The sequence below is a fragment of the Gymnodraco acuticeps genome, unplaced genomic scaffold (genome assembly GCF_902827175.1).
Source record: "Gymnodraco acuticeps unplaced genomic scaffold, fGymAcu1.1, whole genome shotgun sequence".
NCBI lineage: Eukaryota > Metazoa > Chordata > Actinopteri > Perciformes > Bathydraconidae > Gymnodraco > Gymnodraco acuticeps.
The window spans coordinates 1,122,946-1,145,447 of NW_022992090.1; the positions used below are offsets into that span (position 1 = coordinate 1,122,946).

At 40.9% G+C, this 22,502-nt stretch overlaps 1 protein-coding gene across 4 annotated transcripts in view; it reads left to right on the forward strand.

Moving 5' to 3' along the window:
- The first annotated feature begins 605 nt into the window (after positions 1-605).
- LOC117537453 (ankyrin repeat and IBR domain-containing protein 1-like) overlaps positions 606-22,502 on the forward strand; it is a 38,120-nt gene continuing 16,223 nt past the window's right edge. For 2 of the 4 annotated variants that reach the window (XR_004567721.1, XM_034202675.1), the window contains exons 1-11: positions 607-931; positions 3,463-3,747; positions 7,647-7,947; positions 9,007-9,189; positions 9,996-10,113; positions 13,397-13,605; positions 18,233-18,321; positions 18,443-18,587; positions 18,987-19,153; positions 20,358-20,446; positions 21,256-21,386. Coding sequence is in view for 3 of the 4 variants with exons in the window: in XM_034202675.1 (XP_034058566.1) it covers positions 3,560-3,747; positions 7,647-7,947; positions 9,007-9,189; positions 9,996-10,113; positions 13,397-13,605; positions 18,233-18,321; positions 18,443-18,587; positions 18,987-19,153; positions 20,358-20,446; positions 21,256-21,386 (1,620 nt within the window). In the remaining variant the exon portion in view is untranslated. Of the gene's footprint in view, positions 932-963; positions 1,180-3,462; positions 3,748-7,646; positions 7,948-9,006; positions 9,190-9,995; positions 10,114-13,396; positions 13,606-18,232; positions 18,322-18,442; positions 18,588-18,986; positions 19,154-20,357; positions 20,447-21,255; positions 21,387-22,502 lie in introns of those variants that run through there. The other 2 variants (XM_034202677.1, XM_034202676.1) reach the window with 2 other exon arrangements.

Below are 22,502 nucleotides of genomic sequence, written 5' to 3' on the forward strand. Positions count from 1 at the left end.
TATTATACACATTTGTTTGAAACATGAATAAACAAAATCTACATTTAAATTGGTTTATTGCACATAAAGAAGCGGCACATGCAAAGGAGTGTGATTGTGTGTAAATCCAATTAAATTAATTTAACCAATGAGGCTTGTATTTATTTTTTGATAAATGCTTTAACAAATGCATGGTCCAAATCAAGGTCCTGGTGGTTGAAGTGATACAAAGCACAACTTCATGCCCATTTGAAAAGCATGATTTGTTTCCGTGGACTCTGTCGCACTCTAGTGGCATTTTATTGTAGTCACAAAAATCAATCAATACAGCCTGTTGATTTGACAGGTCCCTAGTGAATTCAACATTAAAATTCGGTTATTTCTCAATTTCAATCTATTCTAAAACTATACTCTACAGTTGAACAATGGAAGATTTTAATTTTTTCCACTTTTTTTCTTTTCTTTTTAATATCTCATATATTTTCTGTATATTGTAACCCGCAGGCTTTTAATTTGAATCATCTGAAAGCAACTGGCTTCTGATTCTGAGCCTTTGTGATAAACAGGAAAAGGACACAATGGACTTCCGAAAGAACGAACTAACACAAAAAGCATGCACTTTTTGGAATACTGCTTCTCATAGTCTTTCCAAAGTACTTCGACAGTGTAAATGGAGGGTGTAAAACTCAATTAATAGCCTCAGTGTGCTTATCGTTCATAGTTTAATCTGTCCGGAAAACGAGCCATTTCCATCCCCGCCTGTTGGGGCTTGTGCTGGCAAACCCGTAGAAGCCAGCAGAGTCAACGAAGAGTTGACAGGAACAACATCATTGCTTCGTGCACACATTTTTTATGGATTACCTCACTAACAAGAAAAGCCTCTGTTCATTGTGCTAGCGAGTGACAGCTAATCCACAAATTAAGGTCTACCACGGCGAGATGTACCGCCTGTGTAAGTCTGCAAACTTGTTACTCATTGTTTACTGTGAGTTTATCAACTGTGCTAGCTAAGTTGGCTAGCAGTGCAGTTAGCTTGCTAGCAGGTCCGCTATCGTATGCACTGACGTTAGCCAACGCAGACACTGGCGTCATGATGTTTTATGTTTATGATTAACATCCAGCTAGCGAGGAATACTGTGTATTGTGGTTGAAACAAGCCCTTTCAACAAACGGAATGGTTTGCAGCTAACGTTATCTAAGGTCAGTTGACTGGTTGTTGTTGTCATTAACCAGAAATGTAACAACGCGTTATCACGGACTGTTCATTAACACAACACGCTGCTGTCGGTTAGAGCTAGCGAAAATGGTAAACACTACACAACATGGGGAAAGGCCTGCATGGAGGACTTTAGTGACAAGTCGCACTACGCAGACACACTGTTACATTAATGTCATGTTAATGTCCTTAGCTGATTATGTTTTATAGCTATTGTTAGGTGCTTGTGGGCGCTGTCATGGAGCATGGGTTGTCTCAATTGTCAGATATGTAATTAGTTATTTGTAGTTACCTTAACTGTGTTGCCATCTATGAGGTTATATGTGTTCAAATATCAGGTGTTTACAAGTGTTCCCCTAGGTGGGACATGTTCTGTTAGTCTTACTGTGAGTGTTTATGATGTCATGGCATCACATGGCACAAGCTTGGCACATATGTATTGATGCAAGGCAAGTAACCGTGTTATAACTTTTGTTTTAGTGACTTATACTTGTGTTAGTGGTGTTTGTAAGTTAGGTGTTTAAGTTATACGAATGAACAGTTCCTATTGCAAGGATGGCTGAAGATGATGTCATATACTAAAATGGCAATGTATTAACACATATTAACCCATCCATCCATCCATCCATCTTCTCCCGCTTATCCGTGGTCGGGTCGCGGGGGTAGCAGTTCCAGCAGAGAGCCCCAAACTTTCTTTTCCCTGGCGACATCAACCAGCTCTGACTGGGGGATCCAAAGGCGCTCCCAGGCCAGCGAAGAGATATAATCCCTCCACCTGGTCCTAGGTCTACCCCTTGGTCTCTTCCCAGCTGGACGTGCCTGGAACACCTCCCTAGGGAGGCGCCCAGGTGGCATCCTAACTAGGTGCCCGAACCACCTCAACTGGCTCCTTTCGACGCGAAGGAGGAGCGGCTCAACTCCGAGTCCCTCCCTGATGACCGAACTTCTCACCTTATCCCTAAGGGAGACACCAGCCACCCTGCGGAGAAAACCCATCTCGGCCGCTTGTATATTAACCCTAGTTTATATATTTGTTTTGTCCAAACCAAATAATGTAAGTCACATGGCATCACAGATAACATCTCCCGAAAGTGTTATCAAAATTAAACCACACCTCTAAATAAGTTTTAAAAAACAGAAAATGTGGGTTTTGAATTGAGTCACAGGACATTTAAATAAAACACCTTGACTTTGAGAAACTTGATGGAAAATGTATAATATTTTTAATATATAAACAAATTATCTGCAAATGCACCTATAAAAAGTAGTTAGCCCCACACGTTGAATGCATGATATGTTATTTTTTCCAAGCCTTTATATATTAATATGTTGTTAGAGTGTGATGTAATCGATCCTCAAATTACAGTGAGTAACACTATGCCTGGGAAATGACTCTGATACGTGCCCATGGTACTAACACACACACACACACACACACACACACACACACACACACACACACACACACACACACACACACACACACACACACACACACACAGAGTTACTTGTGTTGTTTTGGCTGATATTGTTTACATAAGCTGCGGGAAAAATAATCAATTGTCCTGCAATAGGAATGTCAAAAATCGCTAATGGTTTCCTTTGTGATTGTTGCTAACCTAAAGAGAGTTCTGTATCACTTTGTAGGTGTTCTCAGAAAGCATTTTTTCCTTCTATTGTGCACTTAAGTAACATCAAAGCGTCATTGTGCAGAAGGCTTTGCATGGTGATAAGAAATCAGTATGAATTCCTATTATCATTAGGTAGAATATATCATGCTGAAGGGGATGCTTGTGTTCTGTTGATTTGTACTGTAGCACACCAACAATACATAAAAGCTTCACACTGCCCAAACAGTCATGACCATATGGTGCTCTGGTGGAAGCGAAATGCTGACTCGCTGCGTGTTGTTCTTCAGCTGAGGATATCTTGCTCCACAATGGCTCCTGGCCTCAGTGGGATGGGCAGTATTGGCATGGAGAGGCGGAAGCTCCCGGTGATTGCAAGAGGAAGTCTTGTCCTTCTCTCTGTGTGAGCTTTGTTGGCCCTATCTTTAGTAATTCAAAACAAATAAATAAAAGGCGAACACAAGGAGGTGGTTTACAGTGCTGTGGGGATGCTGACACAGGGGCTTGTGGCACAGAAGCATGAGCAACCTTGGAGATGCAACTTGTTCTTGTGATTCTGAGGCAGTGGAAGTGATTAATACTCATCGTTCTTTAGGCCTTTTAGGACTCGGACCTTACTGTTTTTGTTCTTTTCTTTAGGACGTTCAGTATGCTGTCCTATTGGACGTGAACAGGTTGAAGACGACTGAAGAGGCTGCTGCGTCAGTCCCACCTTGAACCCACGGTAGAGGAAGAGATGGGAAACATAGCGACAAAGTTCCGTAAGGCTCTCATCAATGGGGATGAGATGCTGGCCTGCCATCTGTATGAGAGCAACCCGCAGTTCAAGGAGGCTCTGGATCCAAACTCCACATATGGAGAGTCCTACCAGCACAACACTCCACTGCACTATGCTGCCCGGCACGCCATGACACGCCTACTCAGGTAAGGATGTGGTCCAGATACAATTATCAAACAAATACATGGGCAAACTGACATATTGTACACATTTAGATATTTTTGACTGGCTGTGAGAAATGGAAATCCAAGGGTTGATGGATGAAGGGCTAATTTGTTGTGCTCTATATTCTTTGACATAATTCAGAGTATTACAGATATAAAGTGTCCTTTTGAGTACATCACTTATTTTTTAGCACTTTGCTACTGATCAGCTGATCTGATCTATTACGGTTTTGCTGCATCGTAAGAGAACATTTTTCATGTTTTGTCTCCATACGTCTCTGTCCCATCTGTCTCACCCCATAGCCATCTGTTAGCAGCTCTCAGGAATGCAACACGCTGGGATGAAATAGGATGGGGCTCAACAAGCCTCCCATCCAACAAGCTAACAACCTTGCATGAGTTATTTTTGTTTTGTTTCCCCACTAATGGGATGCTTGCTGAATTTTGCATTCCTACCTGACTGTAAAGAAATGACAAGGGGTTTCATGCTGTCAGCAGGTAAATGCACACTGAAGTAGAGCCAAACTATACGACTTGATGGATGGATAAAGGGATATTCTGATTATTCCAGTTTCCACGTCAAGCACAGAAGTGCAGAGACTCTAATGCAAATGTTTTCCTCTTTACTATGCAAAAACGTAGAGGGCCACAGGTAGGCTTCCAAATAGCAATATAGGGTTATAATCGTAAAACATATTAGGTTACTTTGATGGAAGCACAATAGGCTCTTTCACACCGGAGTACTTTTCCCAGGAATAGTTCCGATTAGGGATGCTCCGATCGCCAATTTTGGGGCCGATCGCCGGAATCAGTATCGGCCGATGCCGATCCGATCGAGTGGGCGGGGCCTAAATGGAAGATATAAAGGGGACCTATCATGCAAAATGCACTTTTGTACGTCTTTTATACATGAATATGTGTCCCCGGTGTTCCAGGGAACTCACCAAGTGTCAGAAAACACAACCCTCTCTATTTTCCTCCATACCCACATCTCTAAAAAAGGGGCTGCAACGGATCTGATACAGACTGATCCAGATTCTTCGCTGTGGCTCTTTTTCTCCCTCCCCGAGGCAAGCGTTTGCGCCTCCTGCTTTAAAACAAATGAATAATGACTCTATATAATCAACCGACAGGCTGATCAGGAGCCCGACGCGAAGCGGAGGGATCTAGATCGGCATGAAGGTGTTATTTTCCCCATAATGACCGCGTTGCTGCACATTATCCCGCTTATTACATGGCCCCATTCTCAACAAAGTAACGACATGACTCCCAATATTAATTGAAATGCTTTTATGGATTTAGAAAATGATTTTATTGATTTAAAAAATAGCTGTGTTGATTTAAATTGACATTCATCCGCTAAGAAAAATAGTCTGTTGTTACTGTTTGAACTAACGTAGCAACGGCAGGAACTGCTTCGATAGCGTTTTTGAGGAGCTTTTTGATTACAGATTTGAAAACATCGTTGCTTGCTTTAAAAGTAGCACAATTCATTACCAAAACTTTGGAAAGTAGGGATGCTCCGATCGCCAATTTCGGGGCCGATCGCCGGAATCAGTATCGGCCGATACCGATCGCCGATCCGATCGAGTGGGCGGGGCCTAAATGGAAGATTTAAACATCACTTTAAATCTTCCATTTAAAGTGATGTTTAAACTCAGTTAATGGGGCTCATTCACTGGAGCTTCCACAAACAACAATCAACTTAATTATTACATTCAAATGATGTACATTATTCAAGTTTACATTCACTTTGGATAATAACACGGGAGAAATGAGCGGAAGCGCTCTCTTTTCCTCTCTCCCTCTCTCCCTCCCCCTCTCTCTCTCTCTCCTGACAGCCTGTCAGTATCTCATGCAGCTCACTGATCCAGTAATGACAGTGAAGAATAAATATATTTATAATGACTAGTTTAGCTTGTTCCAGAGGTAGATAAAATAGCTAAGTGTGTTAGGTCTAACTCTTGTGTGTTTCGTCCCGCTTACCGGTCCGGCGGGCGGAGCTGCAGGATTTCTGCTTCACACACGTTGCATACCGCTATTTTACTGTCTTTTTCGGACACCTTAAAATAATGCCAGACCGGTGAAGCCATTTTGGCGAGCTTGTTTTGCCGCACACAGAGAAAAGTGTCATGTATTTTACGTCATGCGATCGGCTCTCGCGATCGGCATGTTTAGAGAGCACCGATCGATCTGTAGAGAGTGAGTATCGGCCGATCTCGATCGGTGACCGATCGATCGGAGCATCCCTATTGGAAAGTATCTAGATATCTCTGCCCTAATGCCAAAGTAACTGCCAACTTCCCGCACCTGCAGAGGGGCGTGGTCAGCTGCAGCTCACAGAATCAGCCCTCTGCAAAAACAGGGCTGGAAAGAGCAAATAGAGCGAAATTAGGCATGGCTAACATGCAAGATCTGTTTGGTATTTTGAAGAAAAAAAAAAAATGTATATACTTTATATAGGTATGGCCCTACAATATATGTTTCAAATATAGCATGATAGGTCCACTTTAAACATCACTTTAAATCTTCCATTTAAAGTGATGTTTAAACTCAGTTAATGGGGCTCATTCACTGGAGCTTCCACAAACAACAATCAACTAAATTATTACATTCAAATGATGTACATTATTCAAGTTTACATTCACTTTGGATAATAACATGGGAGAAATGAGCGGAAGCGCTCTCTTTTCCTCTCTCCCTCTCTCCCTCCCCCTCTCTCTCTCTCTCCTGACAGCCTGTCAGTATCTCATGCAGCTCACTGATCCAGTAATGACAGTGAAGAATAAATATATTTATAATGACTAGTTTAGCTTGTTCCAGAGGTAGATAAAATAGCTAAGTGTGTTAGGTCTAACTCTTGTGTGTTTCGTCCCGCTTACCTGTCCGGCGGGCGGAGCTGCAGGATTTCTGCTTCACACACGTTGCATACCGCTATTTTACTGTCTTTTTCGGACACCTTAAAATAATGCCAGACCGGTGAAGCCATTTTGGCGAGCTTGTTTTGCCACGCACAGAGAAAAGTGTCATGTATTTTACGTCATGCGATCGGCTCTCGCGATCGGCATGTTTAGAGAGCACCGATCGATCGGTGGAGAGTAAGTATCGGCCGATCTTGATCGGTGACAGATCGATCGGAGCATCTCTAGTTCCGATAGTTCCTGGGATTTTGCGTTCATACCAAAAAGATCTGGAACTAGAACTTTTTTTGCGAACCTTTTCACCCCTTTTTAGTCCCTGCTAGAGAGCAGCGACTTTCCTGGGGAGAAAAAGGTTCTAATTTCTATTGGCTGGGCGAATTGCAAACCACGCCCCGCAAAACTCTGAAAAGTTCTTGTGAAGCCACCATTTTATTTTGCTCGCATTATTAGCATTAGCATTAGCATTAGCCCAGCGCACCAACGCAGAGAGACTAATTTATGGCAACACAAAAGAAAACTTGGGAGCGGTAGAGATGAGGAGGTGTCGGCGTTCTGGCGATTTACTCGGAAGGCTTCAGTAGAAGCTGCTGGGAGTCCCAGCAGCTTCTACTGAAGCCAGTCCCCAACTCCGGGGACTTCCGGCCGGGGACTTTGGGTGGCAGTATACGCCGTGAAGTTGTTTGCGGCCTGCCAGTAAACCCAAAGCAGAAGAAGTGACGTCAGCGGCTCCCTCAGGGACTTATTCCGGTGTGAACGCGATTTACTAAATAGTTCCAGGAAATAAAGGTTCCGGGAACTATTCCTGGGAAAAGCACTTGGTGTGAAAGCGCCTATTAATAATAATAAAATGAGAACCATTATGAGTTGGTTTGCCCCAGATATTAGCAGGCAAAGCCATTTCTGGGCCAATAAGCAAAACTTTGAATCAACTTTTATTCCTGTCTGTCTTTTTCTTTAAAGGTCTTTTCTTGTGGGCAAAGATGGGAATCCTAACAAGCGCAACGTGCACAATGAGACCTCTCTGCACCTTCTTTGCATGGGGCCCCAGATCCTGACCTCAGAGGGGGCGCTGCAGCCCCGGATCTCACGGCCATACGAAGACCGACATCGTCGGGCTGAAGCTCTACAAATCATCTTGTCATGGACCGGAGCAAAGCTGGACCATGGAGAATACGAGAGGGCTGACGTCAATGCCACGGACAACAAGAAGTACACCTGCCTGCACTACGCTGCTGCCTCAGGCATGAAGATTTGTGTGGAGGTGAGGTCTCAAAGTCCTGTGGGCATTTGTCAGTTTGGGCTAATGTTAAATATTCTCAAGTATGACATTTAATGTATAGGTTGATGATTCCATAGATAGAAACTAAAGAGTCACATAGACAGTAAACCAATTGAGTGGGGAGCGAGTAACCATGATTTAACACACATTATTCATTGTCTGCCCTTTTGTTCTCTGAATATTTGCTGATGTGTGTCATTTCGTTCAGGTCCATTGCGTAACGTTTGATCAACGGCTGCTTTGTGAGTTTGAGAAGATGTCATGCAACACTGAACATCTTTATTAATCCCTGGGGCAAGATGCATCTCGTAAAAAAGTCACATGAATAAGGCCATCAGTGTGTTTAGCTGAATATCTACCTCTGAAAGAAAACTTGTTTAGCTCAAAGCTAAATCTGGCACTGTTACACTTGACACATTTTTATGTTTTAAGTGTTCACCACTGTGCATTGTCCCTGCCAAATAAACGATTAAATGAAATGAAAACAACTTTGTTTGGCATATAAAATAAAATAAATAAATACATTTAATTTATATAGCGCTTCTCATCTACCAAGACAAATCTCGAAGTGCTTATATATAAAACAAAATGCCATTTGCAGCATGTGAAAAAAGAAAGGCAGAATTAAAAATGGCATGGTGTACTAGTTTAATACAAAGAGAGAAACCCATATATTTAAAATCAAGCAAAAATTATTCAGAAGGAATTGAACAAATATTTAGAACATTTAAAATGACATATTCATACTAACTTGACAGAACAAGTCATTCAATTTTCCCAAAGTGACTCAGCCTTTGCTATTGGGGGAAAAACGCACTTATTTAGAGTGCAATCCACAGATGGGCCCTGGAACTGAAAATGTGTTAGTAATGAGCAAAGATTAGAGGATAGATCAGAATAATTTGGATTAGCATTTCTCCCATAATTGTGTAGCCTTTTCTTCAACACAGAATAACTGGTACTCCTTTTTGTCCTTATGGTGTTTCAAACTTTTAGCCCCATTTTCAAAGCCAAATATTCCTCTTGTTTCTACTTGCTCAGTTCCTGGTGCAGAGAGAAGCGGATCTGTTTGCAGAGAACGAAGAGCACGAGACTCCATGTGACTGTGCAGAGAAGCAGCACCACAAGGAGCTGGCCCTCTGCCTGGAGTCGCAGATGGTCTTCTCTCTGGCCCCCGAGGCCGAGAGTATAGAGGCAGAGTACTCAGCCCTTGACCGAAGAGAGGTACAGATTAACACACCAAGAGGCACCGTACATTTTATTCAGTCATAGAAAGAGCTGCAACATAGATTATGTTCATTATTTATCAATCTACCTAATATTTCATAGATTCATCAAAATGGTCTATTAATTATCAGAAAAGAGAAAAACATGTTTATCTCAGTGTTCCAAGGTTAATGTCTTTTAAATTGGAAATGTTATGCTAATTCTTACACGTTCATACTTGTATTTCGGGGTCACACTTTTTAATGTCTTGTTTTACAGTCCAAAACCCAAATATTTTCAGTTCACAATTTCTCTGTCGATTAACAACATTTTGGCTGTAGTCCAGTGTTACATTCTACACTTGCAGATGCTTTGATCACACACACACACACACACACACACACACACACACACACACACACACACACACACACACACACACACACACACACACACACACACACACACACACACACACACACACACACACACACACACACACACACACACACACACACACACACACACACACACACACACACACACAGTCTGCCATTAGGCCTGGCTCAGTCATGCATCATTAATTGTCTATATCTGTTTTGCTTTTATTTATTGTATTCTCTCCCTCCCTTTTCAACAAATACAACTATCTACTCCCACCCTCATTCCACCCCCCCGTTCTCCGTAATCACACCCTCTGTTGCTCCCTCTGCTCTGTCATTACTTTTCTCTGCTAACCTGCATCCTTACCATCCTGAATTGCATCCTTTCCTCTCTTCTTCCTTTTTATTCCCCTCCTGGTCTCTGTCCCTTTCCCTCACTAGCTGTACGAGGGTCTGCGGCCTCAGGACATGAGGAGGCTGAAGGACATGCTGATAGTGGAGACAGCCGACATGCTGCAGGCCCCTCTCTTCACTGCAGAGGCTCTGCTACGTGCCCATGGTACTATCACACACACACACACACACACACACACACACACACACACACACACACACACACACACACACACACACACACATACATTAACATATGATAGCCTATTGGTCAAAATAAAAGATACTGAAAATCACAATTCAAGTCGATACACTTTTAAACAAGCACATGCTTTCAAAAACTGTTTCTTTATTGTGTACCTAATTGTCCCACGTAGTTTACCCTCACTAAGCAAACCATATTTCACTGTTTATGAAAAACTCTGTTGGTAAATGTGTATATAGTTATATTGTTTCAAGATTAGAGAAGCCGTATATCGTATAAACTTCATGCTACACTCCAGTGGTTTCCACGCAGTGAAAAGGGCAAGATGTTAACAGCCTTTGTTATCTCAGAGAATTTCATTTGTATGCTCTAAATGCTATTTTAGTGGGCTTGTCCTCCGTACCAAATAAGTGAGGAAAAACACTGGTACATTCGAAAAATAGGGTACTTACACATTTCACATTTACTATAAAGAACATTTTCCACATCAGGCTGATTCATGTAATAGCATAAATATATTTTCAATGCTTGTATTCATTTGAAATGAGCTTTGCACAACTCTGGGATGAGTTCTAGCTTCCACATTTCCATTGTGCAGTAGAATTCTGCTCGCTTGAGCTACATCCTATATTACTGCAAGTATATGTACTAGTAAGCATATCCTGTTAACTTATATTTCTGTACATCACAAATAAGTTACAGCATGCTGACATTGAGGTTGTAATAATGTATATTGATGGTTTGGCTTCTTGCGCACAGTTTGTCTTTCCAGTGTAGATGTAATGCCAGGAGGAATATAAAGTATGAGATTAGAGTCTAAGGTGACACAGAGTGTAACATTTGAGTTGCCTTATTAAATCTATTGGAGTGTGAAGTAAGGGTAGCTTAAGGTAAAAGACAAGTTCAATATTTGTAACATACCCACACAGGAAATACAGTATATTATTCTGTCAATAAGGAGTCATTAAATGGAAGACACATGCTTCCAAGAGGCATGTGTTACTAATGCAGTGAAAGTGTTTTAATCGAAGTAAAGCTAATTTATTTCACTTCATCCACAAAGACATTTTTTCTGATGTTCTTGTAATTTAGGTTGGCCAAGTACTGAGTAAAAGTGTCACAGTTGTGACATGTTATGCAGCCTTAAGCAACCAATTCTCCAACTAGCTTCACTTAACCTAGCGAAGATAATGTGCATGAAGCGCTTCAAATGCTTCAAACAAAATGACTTGACTTGCCTTTGAAAAGCATCTCCCCACTTCAGTTCACTTGGCTTAGATTATGTTAGTGGGGAACTCAAAAAAATGAGTCACAGTTTGTGGTTGATTTTCAGTCTTTAAACGCCCCGTTGTTTAATTCAGTCGGCTCAGTGGCTGGCTCTTGAGCTCAGTGTGCTACATATTAGACATACTTTTGGAAGCTCAGAAGGGAGAGTAAACCCAGATTATTGCTATATTTATTCACCTCTATCGTGGGAATACTCTCTGTATGTTTAACAGGGATTGAACAGGCTTATTGGTAATCTTCAGGGAAAGAGGTTTTGAATGTATTTATAAGATTATTTTCTTGTTGAAACTTAAGTGTCCAAACTTTTAAATGTACATGTTGGTCTTTTTCAGTTTTATTATCTAATTTCTTGCTATTTCCTGCTTAGCTGCCCGCCTGTCTATGCTTCTGACAATTTGTATTTTCCAGCTAATATTCTATATTGAAGACTAAATATGAAACATTTTCATATCATCAGACTACTTTGAAAGTCCTAAAGCTGGAAGATAGAGACAGATCAATGATGAGTTTTAATTGAATGGAAACGGGGGAAATTGTGGGAATATTCATTTGCTATTTAGAGTCTGAGGAATTTGATTGGTGGTGGGACGTGTCTGGAGGCTGGTCATTTTCTGATTGTACAGTTCATAGGTTTATGTTCCTTATTTTTGGGCATTTCAGCATAGAGAATGTTGTCTCGGGCACAGTCCTCACCTCATTCAATATTAATACTGGAGAGCTCTCCTACCTGCTCCTGTGCTGAGATCGAACGGCTATTCTAAAACAGGAAACCAGATGGCAGCAGGTCCATGCGATCAGCAGTTGGTAGTGCAGCCACTTGAGTGAGATTTGTGTGGGCTTTAGTGGATTCAGCTGTGTGCTGCTTACCAATTCTTACAAACAAAACACATTTGTATGTGAATACATTTTGTATTGGTGAAAAACAATTGCTGAGAGAAAGTCTTATTTATCAGGATAAATGGAATGTGGTCATGTGATCTCTATTCAGTTTGTCCATGCCTTTTATTCATGAAGATTAGTTGAATATGATCACAAAATAAAGGCTGCTTTTGTTTGTCATGTCCAGTGATTCTAGATTAGAGCAGTGTTGTGTAACTGAGCAGGGCCCGTTTGCTTATCACATGGTGTTAACAAGTCTGTATTGTCATTCAAATAATATGTTGATGAGCTTTGTTTTTAAAAGCACAACTCAACTGGTCTTTTAAACTTAATGACCCTGGAATCTTTATACAAGCACTTGCCTTTTATGACATTTATATAGTAGTTCCACTTTTCTGCCCTCTCAGCTTAATTTTCTTTTGATGGTCATCCAAAGCCTTTTATGCTTCATGTCACACGCTCATAACAAAGCTTTTAGATTTTTCAAATCAAATCAAGTTTTATTTATATAGCACATTTATAAACGATTTTTGGTCGAGCCAAAGTGCTGTACACAAAATAAAAATAGCCTACAGTAGAGACACTTTACAGCAAATACAACAGCACAGATTGTTCAGAATATCAGTATGAGAAAAACGACACCCTCTATCCTTAGACCCTCACATCGTACAAGGAAAAACTTCCGGAGAAAACCTACAGTTTAAAGGGAAAAAATGGGAGAAACCTCAGGGAGAGCAACAGAGGAGGGATCCCTCTCCCAGGACGGACAGACGTGCAATAGATGCCGTGTGTAAATCGAAGAGATAATACATTTTACAGCATATAGACCGAATGTTAGGAAATGCATGTGTCTGTAATAAGAAGATGAATCCACGAGGATGTCAGCTACAATCATGTGGAAGCCATCAGGGAAGCAGCATGACGAGACCCAAGGCAGGACCGCAGAGACAGGTTCAGCCACGACCCGAAGTCCACGCCTTAATCCAGAACTCAGGATACTTCACTGACTTGCATTCTTTTTCTCTGTTTGGTTTTATGCATTTCCCTCTCTTTAAGTTTCTTTAAATTTTTGCTTCAGATTGGGACAGAGAGAAGCTCTTAGAGGCCTGGATGAGCAATGCTGAGGAATGCTGTCAGCGCTCAGGTGTCCAGATGCCCCACCCCCCCCCCAGTGGTTACAACGCATGGGACACCTTGCCCTCGCCCCGGACGCCCCGCAACACCCGCTCCTCCTCCACCTCCCCCGACCAGATCAGCCTCATGCCTGCAGATCTGGAGTCTTCTCTGGTGAGGTTCCCTTTCAACAATGTTCAATAAAACATCAAAAATAATCAGAATCAGGGTTTTGTGACAGTTGCTCCATTTTATAATGAAATTAAATACAAAATGAATAAAAATACATCATTAAAATAATGATACAAACATAAGAACTTAAAGTAAGAATGTGCAATAAAAAAAAAAATTAAGATATTATATGAACACAAGAAGTAAAAGTAAAATGCCCAATTAAAAAAATATATAGAATAAGAATAATTATATAAATAAAGGAAGTTAAAGTATAAACTTGCACATTGTACTACAATATATAAGATGCATATTACAATATATACAGTGGTATATTAGTATTAATCTATTATGGCTGAATTGCACACTTAAAATGAGAAAGAAAACGAGGCTGGTGCTGGGCCTCACCATTCATTCTGAACTGGTGGGAGTCCAACTCTCACGAATAATAATTTACACAGTCGCCTCCAAGGGCTTTCTTTTGTTTCCTAAACTATAGGAAGAAAAGTTAAAATGGCAGATATAGAAGATGAGAACCTCATTTTAGTTAAAGTTGGGGTAGGTAATTCACTTCAGATACACTTTTTGTTATATTCCATGGAATGCTCTTAACATCCCGATAGCAATGAATATCTGAAGTGCTTTGACAATAAATACAATAAAAAATGTCATCTGTGGAAGCCGTAGTACTGTAAAACCAATCATCTGAGCCGGCCCGGCTAAAATAACTGGATGGCCTACCTGCCTGTCAGCCTTCCATCTGTGCACAAACTTATCTCGTGCCCTCATTGGTCATGTGCGCGTTCGTGTGTGTTGGAGGAGGGGCTCTGAACAGTCTCATAATACACACATGCACACAGAAGGATTCACACTTGTGTTTTTCAATGCACACACAAACGTGTTCCGTTTCATATAAATGTAAATAAAATCCAAATACAAAAAGTTTTACATATGTATTTTTGATCCTCACATATTTGTTTTCCGTTTAAAACCTCTGCACCTGCAAACACAAACCGCTTTCTGTGCACGGATCGCTGTGCATTCGTGTGTGGGTTTTTTGAGACTCCCCTGACGGTCAGCCGATTCGTACTTGTAATTGTTTCTATCTATAGCCAATCAGATGTCTCCTCAATTCTAAGCCAATCACATGAGCGCGCCCCCACGAGGGTAGATTTGTATATATATTATGTATTAGAATACAGCTGCTTTATTTATGTCTGTATGAAGTTGTTGTGAGTGTGGAGGGAGCAGCTACAGGTTAGCTTAGCCTAATCGATCAGTGCACTACGAAGCCAGTGCCAGACAGTGAACTGTCAACGGGGGGAGACCGCCGGTCATTATCGGCCGATATTCACTCTTAATAGTTTGATCGGTGCTGCTCTCTATAAAGGCCGATCAGGAGAGCTGGGTCTGATCGATATGGACATAAACGCGAGGGAAGTATAACCGGACGAGAGAGAGATCAGATCAGCTGCTGAGTCTGACGGAGACACGCAGCTCTGCATGATCACCTGATGCTCCGCTCTCTGTTTAGCGAGCTGACCGGACTGCGCAAAATGCGTATATGAAGTGTCATTAACGCAATAAATCATACCCTCGTGGGGGCGAGCTCATGTGATTGGCTTAGAATGAAGGAGACATCTGATTGGCTATAGATAGAAAATTGTTTTGTGTTTGCAGGTTCAGAGGTTTTAAACGGAAAACAAATATGTGAGGATCAAAAATACATATGTAAAACTTTTTTCTATATTTTATTTACATGTATATGAAACGGAACACATTTGTGTGTGCATTGAAAAACACAAGTGTGGATCCGGAAATACAAGTGTGAATCCTTCTGTGTGCATGTGTGTATTATGAGACTGTTCTGAGCCCATAGAGGAGGGGCTCTGTAAGGAAGTGTGAAGGAAGGGGCAGATTTATTTCGGCTGCATACTTTCAAATTCTAGCGCACTCGAGCTGGTTTCTCCATTCTTAACTACCCTACATTTAAGGCTTTACTGTGTCGACCCACGAAGAGCCATTAGATGAAATAGACTAGAATCAGAGTCGCCTGGGGAGCAGCTTGTTTCCCTGACCAAGAAGTTCCTCCAGCAGCGAGGACGAAGCTACTGTGTAAGGGCATGGAGAAGAAGTAGCTGGCGGTGTATCCAGGAGAACAGTGTTTTTTAAATTGAATCCTTACGGGGATACAGATTTTCCTGAAGTGTCTTTGCTGATATCTTTTAATTTGCACCGCCACACCTGTCTTTCTGCATAATGTTGCATTATTTCCCAGCACTATATTGCTAGCGATCATTAGTATTCATGCCGTTAGTCTTCCCCGCCATCATAAACACAATCAGCACTTCTCTACTCCTAGGAGAACGAAGGGGTCCGTTAATTATGGTGTTAGCTCTAAACAAGAGAGAATATTAAAATACTTTCTAAATAAGTTATGAGTGTACACAGTTTTACCGTCTATAGGCCAATGAGAGGGACAACAGAAGAGGGTAGAAGGAATGTTCCAAAGCAAACTCCTCCTTTTGTGTTAAACATTAAATAATAAGTAATCAAACTTTAGAACGCTCCAGATGTTGTGTGGGAGTCTAACGCTGTCCGCTAATTGTTTCCACTTTACATCTAACATAAAAAGGTATCAAGTACTCTCTAAAAAGTTAAACTTAACAACCAAAAAGATAAAACCCACATTTTGTGAGCTAGCAATAACTACAGCTAAGTCATAGACATGCAAGTGTGCTGTCAAACCCTCATATTTCCCACAGCTGTGCGTGCAGAATCTGTATGTCTTCAGGATATTATTGAGCCTTATTCCCCCACTGCTGCACCCCCCCTGTTTAATTCTCCTCCCATTAGGCTGACCTTGTCTGGGGGTTCCTGATCATTATCAGACACGCTTGACATTTCCCTCAGCAGTCTCCTTTGTGAACAGTTGTCAGGATGGAAATGATGTCAGGTAATGTGAGATGTCCTTTTGGGAGACGTTGTTTTGTCTCGTTGGATCACCACTAAAGAAGACTGCAGTGAAGACATCAAATGGGTTTGATAACAACCAGGCTTTCCCAGAAGAGGTTGGAAGCATAGAAAGTGTATATACTCTGCACCATTCAGACAGATACAACATTAATAAAACATTAACATTTAAAACGTGATCAAAAAGAAATGGCTGGAACAAACAAATAAATAGATACAAATATATTGCGTTTAAAAGACAATGAAAGCGATCATATAAATACTTAAAGATTAAAGAGAAGTTATCTATCTAATTCATTGGAAAGCCGGAGTGATCAATAGTGTTTTCAAGCCCTGAATTCAATGAGTGAAGTTGGGGGTACTTTCCCTCTAATTCAGTGATTCTCAAAGCGTGGTGCAGGGACCCCCTGGGGTCCGTGGCACTCTACCAGGGGGTCACATTCTACATTATAAATTATTTATTGAGAAACCAGACTCAGTGTTTTGTTTAGCCTATGTAGCACTAAAAGTGAAACACATAACGTTACACTTCTTTTTACATATATATGTGTGTGTGTGTGTGTGTGTGTGTGTTCTCTTAATTGCATTTCAAAATAGCCCTTTTCTATTGATTTGCCTTTGATATTTTATAAAGGCACCAGCAGCTATTTCAAATGAATTATACATTTTTAATACATGTATATTATCTTTCTAATATATTTCTCTCGTGTTCTTCTTTCACATTACTAGTACTATAAAAGTGTAAAAATGGCCTACATCAAATTACTCTAAGAACCAGTATATTATCATTATCTCATCTCATTATATTATATTATTATTATTATTATCTTGTAAAGGCTCCTCGGCTAAAAAACGATAGATATACTCAAATGGGTGCTTTGCCTAAAGATATGTGCTGCGATATATATATATAATGTGTATATATATATATATATATATATATATATAATGGAAAGCGGATCCTTTCAATAAATCCATTGTGTTTTCATGCCATTGGTGACCAGGGACTTTCAAGCTTTAGAAATGGCATTGCTACCTGTGGGGGGGAATCAGACAGTCTCTGAAAAGTTTGGTGTTAGAGGCCATAATCCTTTTGGATGAAAGATGATTACTGCTTCTTTTTGTGTGGCTCTATGCCTCAAACAGCAATGCCAATGGAGCGGGTCCACTCGCGGGCCCGTTTAAAGGTTACAGTTGATTATATCACATTCTGCTCTTTCCCAAATCAATACTTACATTGTCGAAGTACACTGGCTCCTCTATGTCTTTTGCTAAGGTCAGTCTTTCACTGTAACAAGGCCCGAGTGTGACTGCCCCATTTGTTACTGTTGATGTGAGAAACATATCTGATCACACAGCAGTAACCTGTGAGCCACATGCTAATGAGAGGTCATAGGACATAGTTTTCCTTCTCTAGTCATCCCACCATTTAGCATTACAATTAGGCCACCCACTGCCACATTTTGAGAAGAGCCTAGTCAGCCTATTCTCAAAGGCTGTTTTCATCTTCCTTCAAAGTGTATTGTAATAATATATGAATTGTACTGAAATTGTACTTAATCATGTGTTATAGCATACTTTATTTATATAGACCGACTTGAACCTATTTGTACTGTGGCTTTATGACAGATTGTATTTATTTTCTTTTGCGTTACAGTGTGGTATTTGCTTGTCTTCCATTACCGTCTTCGAGGAACCTGTTGACATGTCCTGCGGCCACGAGTTCTGCAGAGCATGCTGGGAAGGGTAGGTTATAATATATTTTTGTCCTGTTTGCCAATCTGCTCAGGGTTGAACTATTTTCCTTATCCTTTACCTACATCAGCATGTGTTTGTCTTCATCTTATTGCAATGTCTAATTCCTCAGGTTTCTAAATCTAAAGATCCAAGAGGGTGAAGCCCACAACATCTTCTGCCCGGCCTTCGACTGCTACCAGCTAGTGCCTGTGGAAGTCATTGAGAGTGTGGTTTCCAGGGAGATGGACAAGCGCTACCTCCAGTTTGACATCAAGGTGACAAGATAACAAAACAGACAGAGATTTATTTTAACTATAAACCTTCTACACATATTATTTAAATGATATTGTCACCTTCAGAGATAAACGCATACTTCTTTGCAGTTCAATTTAAAAGTGTATGACACTGAATACAGACGCCAGTTGACTGACATGGTAGGTCAAACATTGATGTGAGTAGACAGATATTCTTGGACTTGAAAGGAAAGCGCTAAACATGTTTAATTCATGATCTTCTCAGATTTGAAAGCCTTTAGAAATTAAATTAACATCCAGCAGCACATTATTGTTTCACTGATGTCCTCCAGCAGAAACGTTCAAACCTAATAGAGAAAAGAAAAAGTGTAATAGAGTGGCCCTCTATAAAATACCTTTCTTTGATTCATCTCTTGACAGGCGTTTGTGGAGAACAATCCGGCAATCCGCTGGTGTCCCGAGGCAGGGTGTGAAAGGGCGGTGAGGCTGAGCACCCAGGGCCCCGGGACCTCCAACTCAGACCCTCTGAGCTTTCCCCTCCTGAGGGCCCCGGCTGTGGATTGTGGCAAAGGCCATCTCTTCTGCTGGTCAGTTATAAGTACCACACCCTATAAGAAGATGTTAACATTTATGTAGTCTGTGTATATTATTGTTTACATCTGGACTTCCCTTCGGATTCTAACACGGATGGATATTATTAAAAACAAAACAAGGTTAAAACAAATAACATGTTTTCATCAATTAGAAGTCAGTTAAGAAGGGTTTTTGTCTTTATTTTTGTATTTGTATGTGTAATTAAACAATGAGTCTTAAAATGACAAATTGGAAACATGTTTAGAAGTTCTGTGAAATAGAGAAAAAGGTTGAAATCATTAAGAGTCTTCTGAGAGTTTGGATGTCAGGAGAAACCCAGTAACTAGGAAAGATTGGCCATTTTCAGGAGGCCCAAGGTCTCTGCTGGGAACAATCTCTCCAAAAAAACAGCAGTGATGGAGGTGCTAGATGGAAGCCCCTGCTGAGCGAGGCTGTATGACAGCCCCCCTGGAGTTGCCAAACAGCAGTTTAAGAAGCTCAGAGTATGGGGGAAAGGATTTCTTGGTAGAAAAACCAGGTACCTCTCAAAATCTGGATAATACCAGTCTTCCAATCTGCTAGGCTAGGCCAAAATCCTCCCAACTTAAGCTTGCATTAACATAGAGACAAGAAACCTTGATAACACTTATCTTTTGTTTAATATGTTATTATTTTGCCATCAGAAATCCTTGTCCCTCAGCAGGGGAATTTAAATTGCTACAGCAAAGAGAACAGTGTAGTAAAAGACACAATAAAAGAGTAGACTGTCATATTAAATAAAAAGGCAAGCACATGTTAAAATAAATAGAATCAAACCAGTGCACTTATACACGTATGTTCTTATATATTCTAAGTCTTGCAAAACAAAGTTTTGAAAATGTGATTGCCTTCCGAGCTCCCCCACGCTAACTAATACTACCCACCTCACTGCACCTCACCTCACTTTATGGCTCCTAAAGGCAGCCGTCAGGTTCACTTGTCAGGTTCATTGAGGAGTGCAGTTGACATGACATTTGGAAATGGAAACTGGATGTAACACAGGTCTGACTTTAATAGTTCCCTTGACATGAGGAAGGCATTTGGTTGAAAGGCATATAGGGTCAATTGATGGGGTTTGACGGTTTTGACTTTTTTTATTTATACAGTCCAGGGACAGAATGTGAACTTTGGGTTATTAAAACGGTCTGCATCCCCTTAATCTGTGTGTGTTTATTCCAGGGAGTGCCAAGGTGAGGCCCATGAGCCCTGTGACTGTGAGACATGGAAGCTGTGGCAGCAGAAAGTCAGTGAGATGAGACCTGTGGAATGTGAGTATTTACATCAATTCACTTAGTTTAAGACATGGAACTCAGCATTTTGCCTTTAAATCTCAAACTTTTTGTTGTTTTAACATAGATAATGTCTTTAATTGCGTTTCGAGCTCCTCCACCCTCATATCCTGACCTCCACCCTAAGTAATACTAAAAATAATCCTTTATTTTAGTCAGTTATAAAAGTGGACGCGTGTCAAGCTACCTGGCTTTAATTTGTCGTAACAAAGTAGTTTAGACTCTAACCCAGGCTCCCTTTAGTGATTGATTTGGAGCTACATTAACTGGAAATGAGCCACAGTAATTACAAACAGTTTAGCACAAAGCCAATTAAAATCCACCATGTTGATGATGAATTATTAATTAAAATATAAACCCTCTCAATGACAGAACTCAATGTTTGGAATCAGTAAATTGCACTGTGGGCAATCTAATAGATGATTTAAGATGGCCCGAGTCACTCCGAAGTGCAACTTCTTTGTGACAGTTGAAAGATAAAAAGCAATTATTTTGCTTTGGAACCGTCTTCCCCTTCGATTTCCCTAGCCTTATCCTGGCATTTCAAACGGCCCATCAGAGGGGCTTTGATAATAGCCAATTATTCAGTTTGAGCGTGTGTGTCGGGAGGGGGTGGGTTGGTACATGAGCATCCTGGGAGGTGTTAGCAAAATAAATAAGCAATACACATTAGTCAGGCAGCACAATTTCCCACTCAGTGCAGTGGTCTGTGTTGATTCTGTGCTAATAGTCATTCTGTCTCATTATGCCTTTATTTGTTCTGTTGCCTCCCCCTCCTCCTGTTGAAGTGGCCGGTGTGAGCGATGCCTACGAAGATGCAGCCAACTGTTTGTGGTTGCGCTCCAACTCAAAACCCTGCGCCAACTGCAAGTCCCCGATACAGAAAAACGAGGGGTGCAACCACATGCAGTGTGCCAAGGTAAGCGGGCCAGCGAGGAGTCGCATACCTGTCTCACTGAGGCAGGTTGATGTGAGCCAGGCTATTCTGGCCAGAGTGAGTTCACTAGACTGTTTTCTGATTGGGAAAACTTCCTCAATACAAACCAATCACAAGTGTAACACGGTATCGAACACAACTGCCATTTAAAAAAAATCATATCTAGCTTAGAGCTTTGTAGCAAACATTTCAGCATATAGGGGTCTCTATTTGGGCTTTAGACCTTTACTCTCATTTATGCTATTAAGTGTGTACACTATGCATGCATTCATACACATTTATTTAGTTGTGATTACCTGTTCCCTCAGACTAGATGTCCTAAAAGTGGGAAGCTGAGTGACTGAGAAATGCAAGTTGGACATACTTCTTGTCAGGAGAAAACGAAGAGAGACTTTGATTGATAATTGATCATTTTCAGTATGCTTTTTTAAATCATGTGGCAACATCATTTTCTAACACGAAAAGGCTAACTAAATCTTTCTGGAGGGCCGTTTTTTTGTGATCATTCACCCTATTTAACTTCCAAACATCTCACAACACCATTTTTTCTCAGTTACTTTTAGGCAATTGTTCATCGCTCATTACCCAAAAATTGGCTTTGTGTTATTTATTTCAACATTAGTCTTTCGGTGATATTTTACACCTTGGTCTCATCTGATAAGTCTGATTTAAAAAGTTGAGTATGAACAGTTGTGGTTTTAAACTAGCTGATAACATTCTTCTTAAGAAGTCAGGATAGATTTTGTTCTGTGAAGGTTATCATCGCATGCCGAAAGGTGCAAATGAGTAATCACAGTCAAGCTGCTATAAGCCAAGTTTTTCTATCATTATGAAAGATTATTTTACAAATGGGGGCTTATGAAACTGTCATGCTAACAAATAATCCATCCTGAGAAGTCCTTGAGTTATCATGCACAGCCTGTCTTACTAAGATGGACAAGAGAGAATGATACGCAGGTGATTGAAGGGAACAGAGGCACTCAGTCAGTCAGTGTGAGACAGATAATCACACAGTCATGTTTCCTGACTGAAGCTCTGTCACTAGCCCTGTCGCTGGAGGGCAGGCCATGTTAGCAGCACAGTGCAGTCATACAGCCG